At 55.5% G+C, this 12,862-nt stretch overlaps 3 protein-coding genes across 3 annotated transcripts; 1 reads left to right on the forward strand and 2 right to left on the reverse strand.

The window, feature by feature from the left end:
• Positions 1-783: 783 nt before the first annotated feature.
• COL26b_001555 (uncharacterized protein) lies at positions 784-1,998 on the reverse strand (the record flags this gene model as incomplete). The annotated part of the gene is made up of 4 exons (XM_053174503.1): positions 784-824; positions 877-1,323; positions 1,383-1,496; positions 1,884-1,998. The coding sequence occupies 4 exons, from the start codon at positions 1,996-1,998 to the stop codon at positions 784-786; spliced, it is 717 nt and encodes a 238-aa protein (XP_053041434.1).
• Positions 1,999-7,666: 5,668 nt separating this feature from the next.
• LSM7 (Sm-like protein lsm7) lies at positions 7,667-8,214 on the forward strand (the record flags this gene model as incomplete). Its single annotated transcript, XM_053174504.1, has 3 exons — positions 7,667-7,880; positions 7,944-8,015; positions 8,084-8,214. The coding sequence occupies 3 exons, from the start codon at positions 7,667-7,669 to the stop codon at positions 8,212-8,214; spliced, it is 417 nt and encodes a 138-aa protein (XP_053041435.1).
• A 721-nt stretch (positions 8,215-8,935) lies between these two features.
• COL26b_001557 (uncharacterized protein) lies at positions 8,936-10,597 on the reverse strand (the record flags this gene model as incomplete). Its single annotated transcript, XM_053174505.1, has 4 exons — positions 8,936-10,020; positions 10,068-10,220; positions 10,276-10,420; positions 10,469-10,597. 4 exons carry the CDS (start codon positions 10,595-10,597, stop codon positions 8,936-8,938), a joined length of 1,512 nt encoding a protein of 503 aa, XP_053041436.1.
• Positions 10,598-12,862: the final 2,265 nt, after the last annotated feature.

The following is a 12,862-nucleotide window of genomic DNA, read 5'->3' on the forward strand; positions in this document are numbered from 1 at the left end:
TAAGGCTGGGAAGCTGCTCGCCGCGATGCGGCTCTGGCATCCAGGGTTTCGCATTAGGCGGCGGCTCGTGTTCCACATCCATGAAGCTACTCGTTCGGCTGCGGGATCCAGCCTCCATCGGAGAGCGCTGGCGGTGTCCTTGGTGACTCTGGTGGCTCTGGTGGCTCTGGTGGCTTTGCTGACCTCGGCTTGCCGGTCGCGAAACCTCGCCAGGCACTAGACTTGCCAAAGGAGGCGCCTCGTCGTTGGATCGACCATCATCCTGAGTCGGATCGTATCTTAATGTTCGCGGCGGCTGCTGACTTGATGGGTTGGACTCGACGTGCGCCTCATCGGCACTGCTGCTTGCCTCGCGATTAAGCCAAGCAATCTCTTCTTCTGTGATAGTCTTCCAGCTACACTTGGCGTGCTTTTTCGTGCAGCCTTGGCAAGCTGTCAAATGCTTTACACAAGGCGACTTGAGTCTACGACAGCGGTCGCACGGGGGCCAAATCTGATCCCCTTTGCTCAACTTCTCGATTCGTGCTGTGATAATGCCTCTGTGCGCGGATGAAGGGTCGTATGAAGAGTCTCGCTGAGGGATGACCGGTGGATGCACTGCGACCGGCGGACGGCCCTGAAGAGGAAGCGAGTGCGGATGAGGGTTCGTTGCAGGGGGTGTATGCTGCCCGGAGTGAACCTCTAGGCCGGCACTGGATGGAACGCGCGGAGGATAGATCTGAGATGTCGACAGAAACTGCTGGAGTAGGTCGGCATGTAGGTCATAAGCGGAACCGTGGCTGCCTACATGACGTTGAGGAAGGTTGACGGAGGAGAACGTGGAGCTGTTCGATGTTTGGCCCCCATGGCGTGAGTTGATGCCGGCTTTTCGACCACTCAGATGGTAGTTTAATTGTCGCGCCCTCTTGGCAATTTCGTCGGCCTTCTTGATGAGCACCTGCAGTCGTTGTTCCACGATTTCCAGAGTGGCTACTTCGGCCGTCTCGTCCTCTTCCAATGGGGCCGTAGAGACAATGGAAAACCTGTCCAGAGCACCATTCATAATGAGTCGCCAGTCGTCCTCCAGGATCTGGACCTGCAAGCCGTTCAGGTAGAATTGGCAAGTGCGCTCTCCATCGTGGCCGGTAGTCAAGACGAACTTCTCTGGATTCGTCTTGGCAAATGAGACGATGTCCAGCCAGCCCACAGACGGCGCGCCGTATGCGGCGGGCGGATTTGTGATGATGGGGCCTTCAAAGGCACCCTCCATAGCCTTGAGCAGGCGGGGGCCTGTCAGTTTCGCGCCCAGGTTGGCGGCCAGACTCTCATGTCTATTGAGTACCCCTAATCATGGCTAAGTCTTGGCATTCAATAACACGAATCAGGACCAGGGCAAATCTTACCTTCATACTGGTTTAATAGGCCAAGAACATCGGAAAAAGTGTCAGGCTCGCCCTGGATGAGCCTGAGCTTGCCAGCACTGGCTTTGGAGAGGTAGTTGATGATGGATGAGTTGCCTTGGAGGTGACGATTAGCACTTGCTCCATGGCAGCAGTCTGGATCGCGCGCGAACGAGGCCGAGGGGAGAGTGTATTTGGATGGGAAGGCAAGGTGAGCAAGGGCTGTGAGGCAACGGGCTTCGGGAAGAGAGGCCTCGATGCAAATTCTGAGTGAAAACATGCGAAGAGACAAGACAGAGGGGAAGGGGCATAACAAGGGCGGCGGCGCTGGCAGGCAGGCCGGGGCGAGGGATCAATGGCGAGTCTAACCTCGATTGCCTCCGGGCGCGATGACAAGATGCAGTTGCAGTTGATGGACGAGATCGACGGCTCATGCTTTCCGCTTGTCTTGTTCTTGTTGTTGGAGTTCGGCATGGATCACACACACTGGCGCACCGCACATACCTGACTGAGGCGGAGGAGGCTGGGGAATGCGATCGGAGTGAGCTGGCTGGCCGCCGCTGTCGTCTGCGTCCCGTTTCCGTTTATGAGGTTCTTGGGAATCCTGGGCATGCGCCATGGCGAGCAGATCACCAGCGAGTTGGAGTTGATGATGGGTCTCACGGAGTGGTTGGAGTCGCCAGGTGTTTGTGTGTGTGGCTCTCCTTCTCTCTCTTTTGCTTTTCTGTGGTTTGCTTCTGCTGCAGCCCTCCCCCAGTCAAAGGGCACAACAAAAGATGGGAAGGATGAGTTGTCGGCGTCAGGTTGGAAAACGGGGGCGGCAGAGAGGGCTGAAGGCTGAAAAGCCTTGGAGGGTAGAAAGAGAGATCAAAACCTAGTAGTAGGTTGTTTGGTTCATGGCGAAGCAGCACCTTAATAGGTGCAGTGGCAATGCAAGCCGAGGGCTGGCAGGCGAAGAATGCCTGAGGTAACGGCGGAGTGGGAGTTGGAGCTTGACTGGAGCAAGCTTCGAACGAAAGAGGAACGAGAGAATTGTTGATGGAGGGGAACGCGACAAGGCGGGCGGGCCAAGAAAGACGGGGGTGGTGGTGGTGGTTGTGTGGTGGTGGGAGGGGGGGACCCAGGTCAGACAGAGTGAAGGAGAGAGGGAGACTGGGAGAGCGTGGAGTGAGAAGAAGGCGAGGGTTAGAATTGGGATTTGTACGGGGAGGTAGGAGTAAGGACGGAGATGGACGTTTGGCAACGGCAGGCCTGGGGCGGGAAACGACGAGGGACTGGACTGAACAGGACAGGCTGGAGACCAATGGGGGCGAGACAGGGCGAGGGATTGCGGTGCAGTGCAGCAGCGCAGTGCCGTAGGTAGGTAGGTAATTAGGTAAGGTACAGTGCCCTGCCGACTAAAAAGAATGAGAGAATTGGATGAGAGCCCGACGGGACGTTTAGGTACCTTAAGGTAGGTAAGGCGTGGTAATTAACGATTGGAGGCGTTAGAGCGAGACTTACAGAGCACCTCGCCTTCCCTTTACTCGACGGTCGACGGGAACCACGGGCTCACTGCCCGCGCAAGAGAGAAGAACGGCGGGCGCAGCTTGCAGCGGCGAGGGGGAGGAGGAGGAGCAGGAAGGGGGGACGAATTGTCCAATTACAGGCGCAGAGGAGACAGCTGGCTCTAGGTGTCGTGTTTCCCACCCCCCTACACTGCGTGAACCTGTGTGAGTCTGTGGCGGGTTCACTCACTGAGGTGCTGTAGGTAAGGTACCTACCTAGGTATGTAAGTGTAGGTGCTTGCTCGTGGGTGCTGAACGGGACACTGGGACACTACTGAGGTGGACTTGGGGGAGAATGAGATGCAGCAAGGGCGGCGGGGTTCCACTAAACGGATGGGGCCGGGGGTGGGAGGGTGAGGGGGCCCGGCGTCCTCTTTCGTTCGTCGGGAGGGAGGGAGCCTAAAAAGCTTGGACAGACGGAACCCGAGGAGGGCGCGCTGGCGCTGGTTGAAGCTTTTGAGGAGGGTGGAGGACGCCTAAGGGGGACAAGCGGGAAAGCGGGCACCGGCAGCAAGCAACTGGACCACCACCACCCCCCATCGGTCCCTATCTACCTTATCCACAGGTCCAGCGCAAGGGATAATCACCTACCTACCTACCTAGGTATCTTACCTGCCTTGCCAGATACTTTACCTTACCTTACTTTACCTTAGGTACCTAGGTAAGGGAAGTGACGGCACCAAAAGCACGATGGATGATGGATGACCTATGGACGTGCCAAGTACGCTGCGCGGTCCTGCCTTCTCGACTCGGGACTGACGATGATGCGCCTTTTTGCGTCCCCGACTCTTGCGACTCTGCGGGCGTCTCGTCTCGTCTCGCTCTTGTCCCGAGGCAACCCAGACCGGCCCAGCCCAGCTCAGCCCGGCGGAATAAATGTCGCAAATATCCCACTGCAATGAGAAATAAACTGCGACAGGAACTACCTTACTTGAGGTAATAGATCGCTACGGGGGTGGCGCGGGGACCCGGCGCAACAACCTCCAGTCCTCTTCACGAGCCCAGACACGGTACGGATCTGATGCGCCTTAGCTAAGATGAGGTAAGATTGAAGGGCATCCATGTCACTCGGAGGGCAAGGCGAGTACTAATAAGAAAGACGAGACAAGGGACGGCACCACGGCAGCGGTACCACGGCAAGGCAGCGGCGGCGCGGCGTCGTTGAACGAGCTCCCTCGCCGGCCCTCGAGAACCGAAGGAGGCCGCTGGGCGCAGTGTACTTGGGTAAAGTCCCTGCCTGCCTCCCGCCTCCTCACCTCACCTAGCGCAGCGAATCTGAAATTAAGAGATCAAACAATACGACGAGCGGGCCTAAGAACCTTTGGGGGTGCCTGTCTTGTTTTCAAAGGTGCCGACGACTCCAACAAAGTGCAGTGCACAGCCTGGAAACTGGGGAAATGGAGCCCGCCGCGCCTTGCTTCGACCAGTCGGCTTGGACATGACACAAAAGAGAGAGACTTTCAAGAACGACTGACGGCGCTGGCACTGGTAGCTCGACTATCATCTGGCGTACACACTACACCACAATCTGGTGCTGCGTGTCCACTGAAGAGAAGTAACTGTACATTCATTCATTCGATGGCTGACCTTGCCGTGAGACACGCCCGCCCGCCCGCCTGGATTGTGAGACTCCCATTAGCGATCCGCCAACAGAAAGAATGGCAAGGTTGGCGGGTGGGAAACCGGGGCGGCCCTGACCATCACTCGTAGATCCTCACCTGTTCACATGCCGCTTCAGGACACCGAGCCTCTGCACTGTGGAAAACCCCCGGTGGATCTATACACCGTGTGTATCCTAAGGTATGCCCATGTGTGAGTGTGAGTGTGGTGTGTGGACTGTGGAAGCATATTTCCATCCATCATCACCCAGCAGGTCTGCCGTCTTACCCTGCCCGGGCTTAGACACAAGCATAACGTTAAAGGAATACACGCACGCCTTGCCTGACTGACTTCACACATCGCCTCCCGCGGGGACCAGACCAGAGCAATTGCTGGAGCGGAGAGGTGGCGGATAGTCAGTGCGAAACCTGTAATTACCGCCCATTTGCGGTGCGGCGTGGGAAGCAAAAAGCCGTGCCTTCGCCCGCGCACAGAACCTTGGATGGATGGAACCTTTCTAGAACTGGCACTGGAAACACACAGAGACCCGACGGTTAGGAAGCTTTGTCTCCTTCGGACGGAGCGGAACGCGAGGGAGACGTGGGAGTCTGGAGACGGACGGTGGAAGGGTATCGGGGTATCAAACTTACGCTGAGCTGTCAAAGTATCTACACCAACTTTCCCATTACCACACACGGTACATACCATACACCAAACCATTTTGCGTAAGGTACTCCGACATTCTCGGGCAAAGGCAAAGGTACCCGGCAACATGCTTCCTCCCTCCGCCTGGGATGTCTGCCAGCGCGCCGGCCCCGTCGTGTCGTGTTTCGGGGCGACTCAGCAGGAGTCGGGCGCAGGCCATGGAATGGAATAGACGGCACTTGAGAGGATGCCGTATTAAGGCATGTTCCTAGGGTCGACCTGAAATGTTCCCGCAACGCTTCTAATTATGTCTAAATCTCACATGGTATGTGCCCGCCGGCTCATCCCTGCTTCTTTTCATCTAGGTAGTCTCAACTTTTGCACTCCTCCACAGTGTCTTTGCCGGATCTAGCCTGACTTTGCCGTTGTCTGTCTCCTGAACAAGACAGGAAGTCCATGTCCAAACGTCCCAAGTTCTTCTCATCATGCACGTGCGGATCTTGAGGGCCGCTGAGGTGGGATGCAACACCTTGCAACGCGACAGTGATGGGCGAGAAAGAGTTCTCGGCAACCAACGACTGACCAGACCACGAATACTAAGTAAACACTGTCTCACAGCATACCACCGTTTCTGAGCTCTGCCCCAGTGAAGTAACATCTTTATTTTTGGGGGGGCCTGTCATGTTTGAGACTGTCGGCCGGGTCTCTCCTCCGTCGCAATGTAGATTGTTTGGTTTGGTTTGGTTTGGTTTGGTTTCCCTAGGGTGTTAGTCCCCGTCCGTCGTTCTTGTCGATTGCGACCCCCTGTCCCGACTCTCGTGATCCCCCTCGCTTCGTAACTGCGGTACGTAAGGCATGTGGTCCAGAACCAGATTATCGGAGAAGCGCAATTTCGACTGTTGCGCCCGGAGCCCGGCCTTCCTCTCTGGCTTGCCGTAAAGCAGAGATTTCCCACTGGCATTTTTGACCTGCCTTACGCGACCTCGCTTTGCCTAGGAACCTAGGTAGGATATGAAGTAGGTATGCATGTACTTGCTTAAGGTAAGTTCGCCGTAAGTAAGGTTAGGTAAGGTAAGTAGGTACTTGACAAAAACCCTGGCTCCTGACGTAAAGCTTAGCGCGTCCCTCTGCATGGCAGACCTCCTGTGTGGCACGGAGCGGTGTGCCAAGACTTGCTGGAAATCAGAACAACGGCCGAACCTCACACCAGACACCACAAATATCGCTCACCACGCGTCACAGTTCCCCCAATCAGGCAAGAAAATTGCATCCCGCCACGATCCTGGATGACCAGTACCTGGGCCAAATCTTCTGTACATGATGCATCTTGCATATGACAGTGGCAGTGTGCGTAAGGTTAGGTAGGCCTAGGCCTCCCCCTCCGCCCTCTTCCGTCGCCATGCCGGGCGCGCCCATCTCCGCCAGTCGACGCATCACTTACACGATGATAGACTGGCCGTCGCTGCCGTAGCATTTGAACGACACCAACCTAACCCATTCGCGCCAAGACGTTTCACTTTCCCCTGCCTTGCTGCAAAAGTCGCCAGTCAGACTGGCCGATCTGAACGAAATTAGATTGCAGTTCACTGCATTCGCAACGGTGACGAGTCGACCACATTGGTTGATTTTGATTTGCCCTGCACTGCGAAGACGTGCTCGGTATCGCTTGGGTTTGCACCTTGGTCTTGGCGTCGAGATCATCACTGTGCTTTTTTGGGACGTGTGTTCCGCCGCTTGCCGCTGTCGCTGCCTGAAATCAGTCATCCATTGGACAAGTTCCACTGCATCCTCAACTGCTTCAGCTCCGGTATCTTGGTGACCTATTTGAGTTTCACATGGCGGCCAGGAAGCGCCAAGTGAAAACGAGTTCATCCCGTGAAGCGCACGCAATGGATGTCCATACTGTCTGTACACACAGCAGAGTTCTCGATCGCCATGGTGTGGTAACAAACGCCGAAAATAGCTTCGGGCCCCTGGGTGAATGTGACAAGTCCAACTACGAAGCAAGCAAGTAGCGGGTGGAATGCATGCATGCAATGCAGTTCAACTTGTAAATCCCATCTCACCTCGCTTCATCGAGAAACCCGGCCGGAGAAGCTGCCTCAGTGCCTGTCCCGTCCCGATCTCAAAATCATCGAACCAAGGTTCCCCGCCAATCACGGGGAAGGGTCACTTGACGGCGGGGGACGCGGGCCCCACTACAGCCCGGACCAACCTAAGCTCAAGCTTCCTCTTTTTCCCCTTCCCGCCGGCCACCACCGACCTCACCCCAGCAAGTCCAACGACGACCAGCGGCGCGACAGGCACACCACGACGTCACACCAGCCAGACCCGTACCGAGCTCGCGCATCAGCCAGGTACTCGGGCGATTAAGCACACCGCTTACCACGCACGAGATTACGACGACGAGCGGCCAATTGCAAGCACTGCGAAAAACAACCACGCACACACAATCATAACCCCGCCACCACTACTACACACCTTGACAGCGCGACGATGGCGGACAGAGGATCCCACAGAGGCGGCGGTCGAGGGGGCGGAGGCGGCTACCGCAGCGGGCGGGGAGGAGGAGGTCGGGGCGGCGGAGGCGACCGCGGAGGAAACCACGGTTCCGGCGGCGACCGCGAGAGACCCAAGAAGGAAAACATTCTCGACCTGTCCAAGTACATGGACAAGCAGATCACCGTCAAGTTCAACGGCGGACGTGAGGGTACCGATTCGCCGCCCTCCATCACCCAAACTTAGTCCGTTGTTTCGCTGACCTTGGTGATAGTTACTGGTACCCTCAAGGGTTACGATGCCTTGATGAACCTGGTCTTGGACGAGGTCCAGGAGGTCATGAGAGGTAAACGCACCCAGCTACACCCACCGCCTAATGAGCCGAATGTTTGCTAACCCGATTCCTTGAACTAGATGAGGAGGGAAACGAGACCACTCGATCGTTGGGCCTCGTTGTTGCTCGTGGAACTTTGCTTGTCCTTGTTAGCCCCGTCGACGGCAGCGAGTCCATAGCCAACCCCTTCGCTCAGCCCGAGGATGATTGATCGGCCTAAGCAACCAAACCTGGAAACGAGTCTAGACGACATGATATGTGGTGGAAAATCAACGCTACCGGCGCCATGCCCGGGTTATGCTGCATGGTGTCCAACTTATACCCACAACCAAGGGCATCAATGAATCAGGACATGTCGTAATATTTGTGGTCATGAGAAGTAAAGGAAATACTCCCGCGCATCAAAATTGCGCAAGATGTTAGCAGCGATGGGAACCACCCTCCTTCGACATCCTGGTGGCCAGTTGTAGTACTGGTGGTGCGTCTAATTTGATGGATACCCCCACATCGACATGCGCAAGAAAAGAAGGAACAGGAAGAAATCTGTTTCGCTGCTCTCTGCATCACCTCGTCTACCGATGTCTCGAAAAAGGGGGAGAGTGAGATGTCAACCCCTCTCGTATCTATATCGCCTTCCCCACTCGGGGTCGCTTGAAACGCACTCGCTGTGATAACATTTGAACCGTGCAAGTGCTCTGTTTCTCGCTCCCGTCATACATCCAAGCATAAAATCCTAGCCCCGTCCATTCAGTCATTTCCAAACCTCAATAGGCCAGCGTCGATATTCGGTTCCAGGCCGTAAGTGTCTTGTCGCGCCAGAGACTTCCCGTTTCACACGCAACCTCGAGATCGAGATCTCATCTTCCACCTCGCCTCTTCTGGTACTTGCGCGCCCGTGTGCTCCATGATTTCCGATGCAGAGCATTCCGATCCTAATGGGATGGGCCTTGAAATCCCCGACCCGCCGGCTGTTTCCCCCCCTTGAGAAGCTCCCCGAATGCATTGCCAAGCTGCTTCTTCAGCTCCTTATAGCTGACCACGAAGCTGGTCTGTTCATCCCGGCTTGTCAAGCAGATTCGGTCATCACTGCCAGCATCTAACCTGTTCAGACACCGGATGATGTGGCCCATATCAACCACAGGGTTTCCGTTGGCGTCGACTTGGTGGAAAACATAATCGCGGAACAGCTTCAACATATACCTTTCGCCGTTCTCCGACCATGCTCTGTCACCGTCGAATTCTTGGCGTTCATTGACCGCACCCAGCTTCGCCATGAGCCGCACCAATCGGCCATTTTCTAGTTCCCTGAAAAGCTCCGACTTGAGTGTGTCGGCTTCGTGGAGGCTAGCATCCAAGGTTGCTACCATGTGGACAGCGATGCCTCTTACGAATTCTTCGATTCCCTTGGGTGTAGCGCCTGGAGGAGCCGGCGTCAGAAGCCACAAGACAGTATCGGTGATTTCCTTAGAATACGTCCGGCCCATCTGCTCAATTGGCCCCTTTAATTGACTTGCTTGCAGGTTGGTCAGCTGGTTTGGTAGCGTGTTTATCGCCAATGATAAAATCAGTTTGCCAAAGTGGATCAAGTCCTCTTGCTGCAGATCCTGTATAGGCCGACGTGTTTCAAAGTGAACTACATCCAAGATGGAGCAGGCGCCAAGGCGAATGCGGTTCTTGTCTGTAACTATGATTTTGCTCATATCGAGACACCGAGCGGCAAGGTTCAAAGCGTGGATGGCCTTCAACGCGTTGGCTATCTGCGAAACGTAGCCCCACAAGACGCCTTCGGCAATCGGCGTTTTGGCGGCAAACCTGCTGGCGTGGGCGGTGCCAGCGTGTGGGAAGTGTAGCTCGGCAAGGGTCTTGGAGAGCGGATGGTAGTCCTGGACAAAGAACAGAGAACTGTCCCCGAACGCGCGCGTGGTGAACGCATCATGAATCGATACCACGTTGCCGTTGTTAAGTCGTCGCCACTCCTTGACCGAGCGAATGGCATGCTCGTTTGTCAACCGAAAACCTGATACTGTCAGCTGATGTACGAGTAAATCTGGAGCAAGCCACCACCTTCTAGTCTTCGGAGGCAGTAGGTCCTGCCATTCTTGGACGACGTTGCCTTGTACACCCACGTCGTGTATCCAAAAACACTAGAGCTCTTCCTATGGCTAGTGTCCAGGGGAACGAGAGAGAAGTAATTGTCCAGCGGGGGCAGTGTAGAGTCTGCCGGGTCGTTAGCATTTCTGGCCTCCCCCGTCGTTCCTGTGGTGATACTCACTTGGCATAACTTGCTGCAAAGCTTCGGATCTGCGTTGCATGTCCTCACGAAGCTTATCAGGAATAAAAAAGTCATGAACCTGTCTCTGGAAGGGGGCCAGATCGTCTCGATACGGACCAACAGGGGCGTATAGATGATATTGCAGCTACAATTGTCAGTAACCGTGAAACCCTGCGGGCTAGCTATCTCTTACGGGTTGAAGGGGTCCAGTGTAAGCATTTTGATGTTGGAAGAACGCTGCATTAGAACCGACAAGGCCTGTCGGATCATCTGCATAGGGGTTGAATTGTGTTGTCGGCAGGGCCTGGGCAACACTTGTCATTGTGAAGGGATCATAATTGATCCCCGTGTCAGAGGCAGCACCATTAGCGGTGATCTGGTACAATTAGCCATGGCTGTTTCTGATTCCTGACATGTTCCGCTGACTCTTCTTACACCAGTGCTTAACTCAAAGTTTTGGGGAGTGAATTCTCGCAACGTGGCGGGGTTGAAAACGGTTGATGAGGTTTCATTCTCTTGTGCAGCAGGTGTAGCAGCTGGCAGGCATCAGCAACAACTTCATAGTTTCAAAACTTCTAGACTTACAGCCGGCTCCCCTGGGAGTAAAGACTGCTGCACTCGCAGCCTGCGATGAGAACGTTGATTTCTTTGTCGAAGCCCCAAAGACATTGGAGCTTGGAGATGCTGTCGAGGGTAGACCAGCGGGGGTGAAGGAGGGTGAGTCGACATTAAACGTCTTCTTCGAGCTATTATAAACCTGTTAGCTCTGCCTACCCATTGCTTGTGTGTGCTATGTGTGTTATTTGTTTGTGTGTGGTGTTTCTACCATCGTTTTTATGGCAGATGACAAAGTAAAATGCCTGCACCAGCTTTCGGCCCAAGGCTAGCTCTGACATCTCTCGATTATCCCTGGACTTTGTTGTGGGAAACCTTAAGATATTCGTTAAGCAGCATGTCAAGTCTCATTCCTCAACGAGACTTGATTTCCTTGCCCCCTGGCCTTTATCTCTTCCAATACCGCTTGGTTCAAGGATTCCCGATATAACGGCCCACCCTCTACGCGAATCTTCCCCCCTTCACTGTCTGCCTGAACATATGTGTCGTGGAAACGACGCGCTCGTCCCTTGCAATGGCACAGTCCAGTAGTGATGCCTTGTTCGCCTTATTTGTAACTATGGAGCAGTTGTTCCATTGGGGAGTCCTCAAGATGCGGGGGTGACGCCTAGTGTATCCGAGTGCTCGCAACAGCACGATTTGACAGTCTCGTAGTGGTACCAGAACGCGGCGGAAGGTGGGCAATGGGAGGAGTGCGAGGCGGAGTGTATGAGAGAGAGGGAGATCACCTACAATTCTGATTGAGTGCTCTGCCCTCCCGGGCTATTCTGGGCCGAGTTGGGTCGATTTTGGTCGTGGTTGAAGGCGCAACCAGCGTTTTCGTACCGGCAGTGGCCGTATATCATAACGTTTCGGCATTGCGTATCCTTGTTCTCTGAGCGAATTGACTACAAGTCAGTCATAAAGGATTGACGGGTCGGGCAGGTAGCAAGTTGAGTCGCGGTTGTCTACTCGCCTCGGGTTTTGGGCTTTGGTGATCCGACTTGTCGACGGAGGTCGGACTGCGGGTATCGCGAGGTGGCCATGATCAGTACGGTTGATAGGTGAAAGTTTCGCCCCCTTGGTCGACGCTACGACGTCTGCAGAGAGTCAGCCAAATGCTAAGCCCATGATCTCGACAGCGAAGGTGGTTCCTTGTGTTGGTTGAACGCGCGCGCGCTGGACGTGGAACTGGAACTGGGACGGGGCCTTGGACTGGGCGGGGGAGACAAAGCGGGCAACAGAATGGATGCAGAAGGACTGGAGCTCGCGTGGGGCTGGGGCGACGGGGGGTGGTAGAGCGAACAATTTTGGCCCGACGCACTTGATCCTTGCAGACATTTCCCATGCTTCGAACAATGTTGGTGGGGTAGGCTTCTCGGTCATGGACACGACAAGGGCGAAGCTGAAGCTGGCTGAGGTTGGCCGACGGCGATTCGCAGAGAGAATTGGTGAAGTGAGGTCGAGCGGCTGGTAAACAATGCAAGGCGACGTCGGAAGAGTTGGAGGAGGGTGGTGACGGGATAACGAATGGGATACCAGACGATCGATCTGCGCGCGCCGCGACGACGCAGGTGGAGGAGACAAGAGATCTGCAGCTCACCGCAAGGTGAAGTCGGGCGGCGTAGCGACGTCGGCGGCAGCGACGAGGACGATGAGGACGTCGAGTGGTAGCCGCGACGATGCGAGGACGATGATGCAGGCCAGGCCTGTTCCGTTGTCTGCCAGGTGGGAGACTGGGAGAAGTGCACGCGCGGGACAGCCAGCCAGACACCTTCCCTACCTACGTGCCTAACCGTTGGTACCTTGCCTGCAAGCGTCTCGCCCTGTCTTAGTCGAGTACTGTCCCGTCTCAATTTCGGGGGCAGGAGGAGGGGAGATGATGACACTGGACTGGACCCGACACCTGCCCGCATGAAAGGCCTCCGACACCTCTCAAGCCTACAGATGTGCTGAAGCCACTGGACTGGACGGACAGCCCTTGGAAAGCACC

This window comes from Colletotrichum chrysophilum, assembly GCF_026319265.1.
Source record: "Colletotrichum chrysophilum strain AFK26 chromosome Unknown scaffold_7, whole genome shotgun sequence".
Classification (NCBI taxonomy): Eukaryota; Fungi; Ascomycota; class Sordariomycetes; order Glomerellales; family Glomerellaceae; genus Colletotrichum; species Colletotrichum chrysophilum.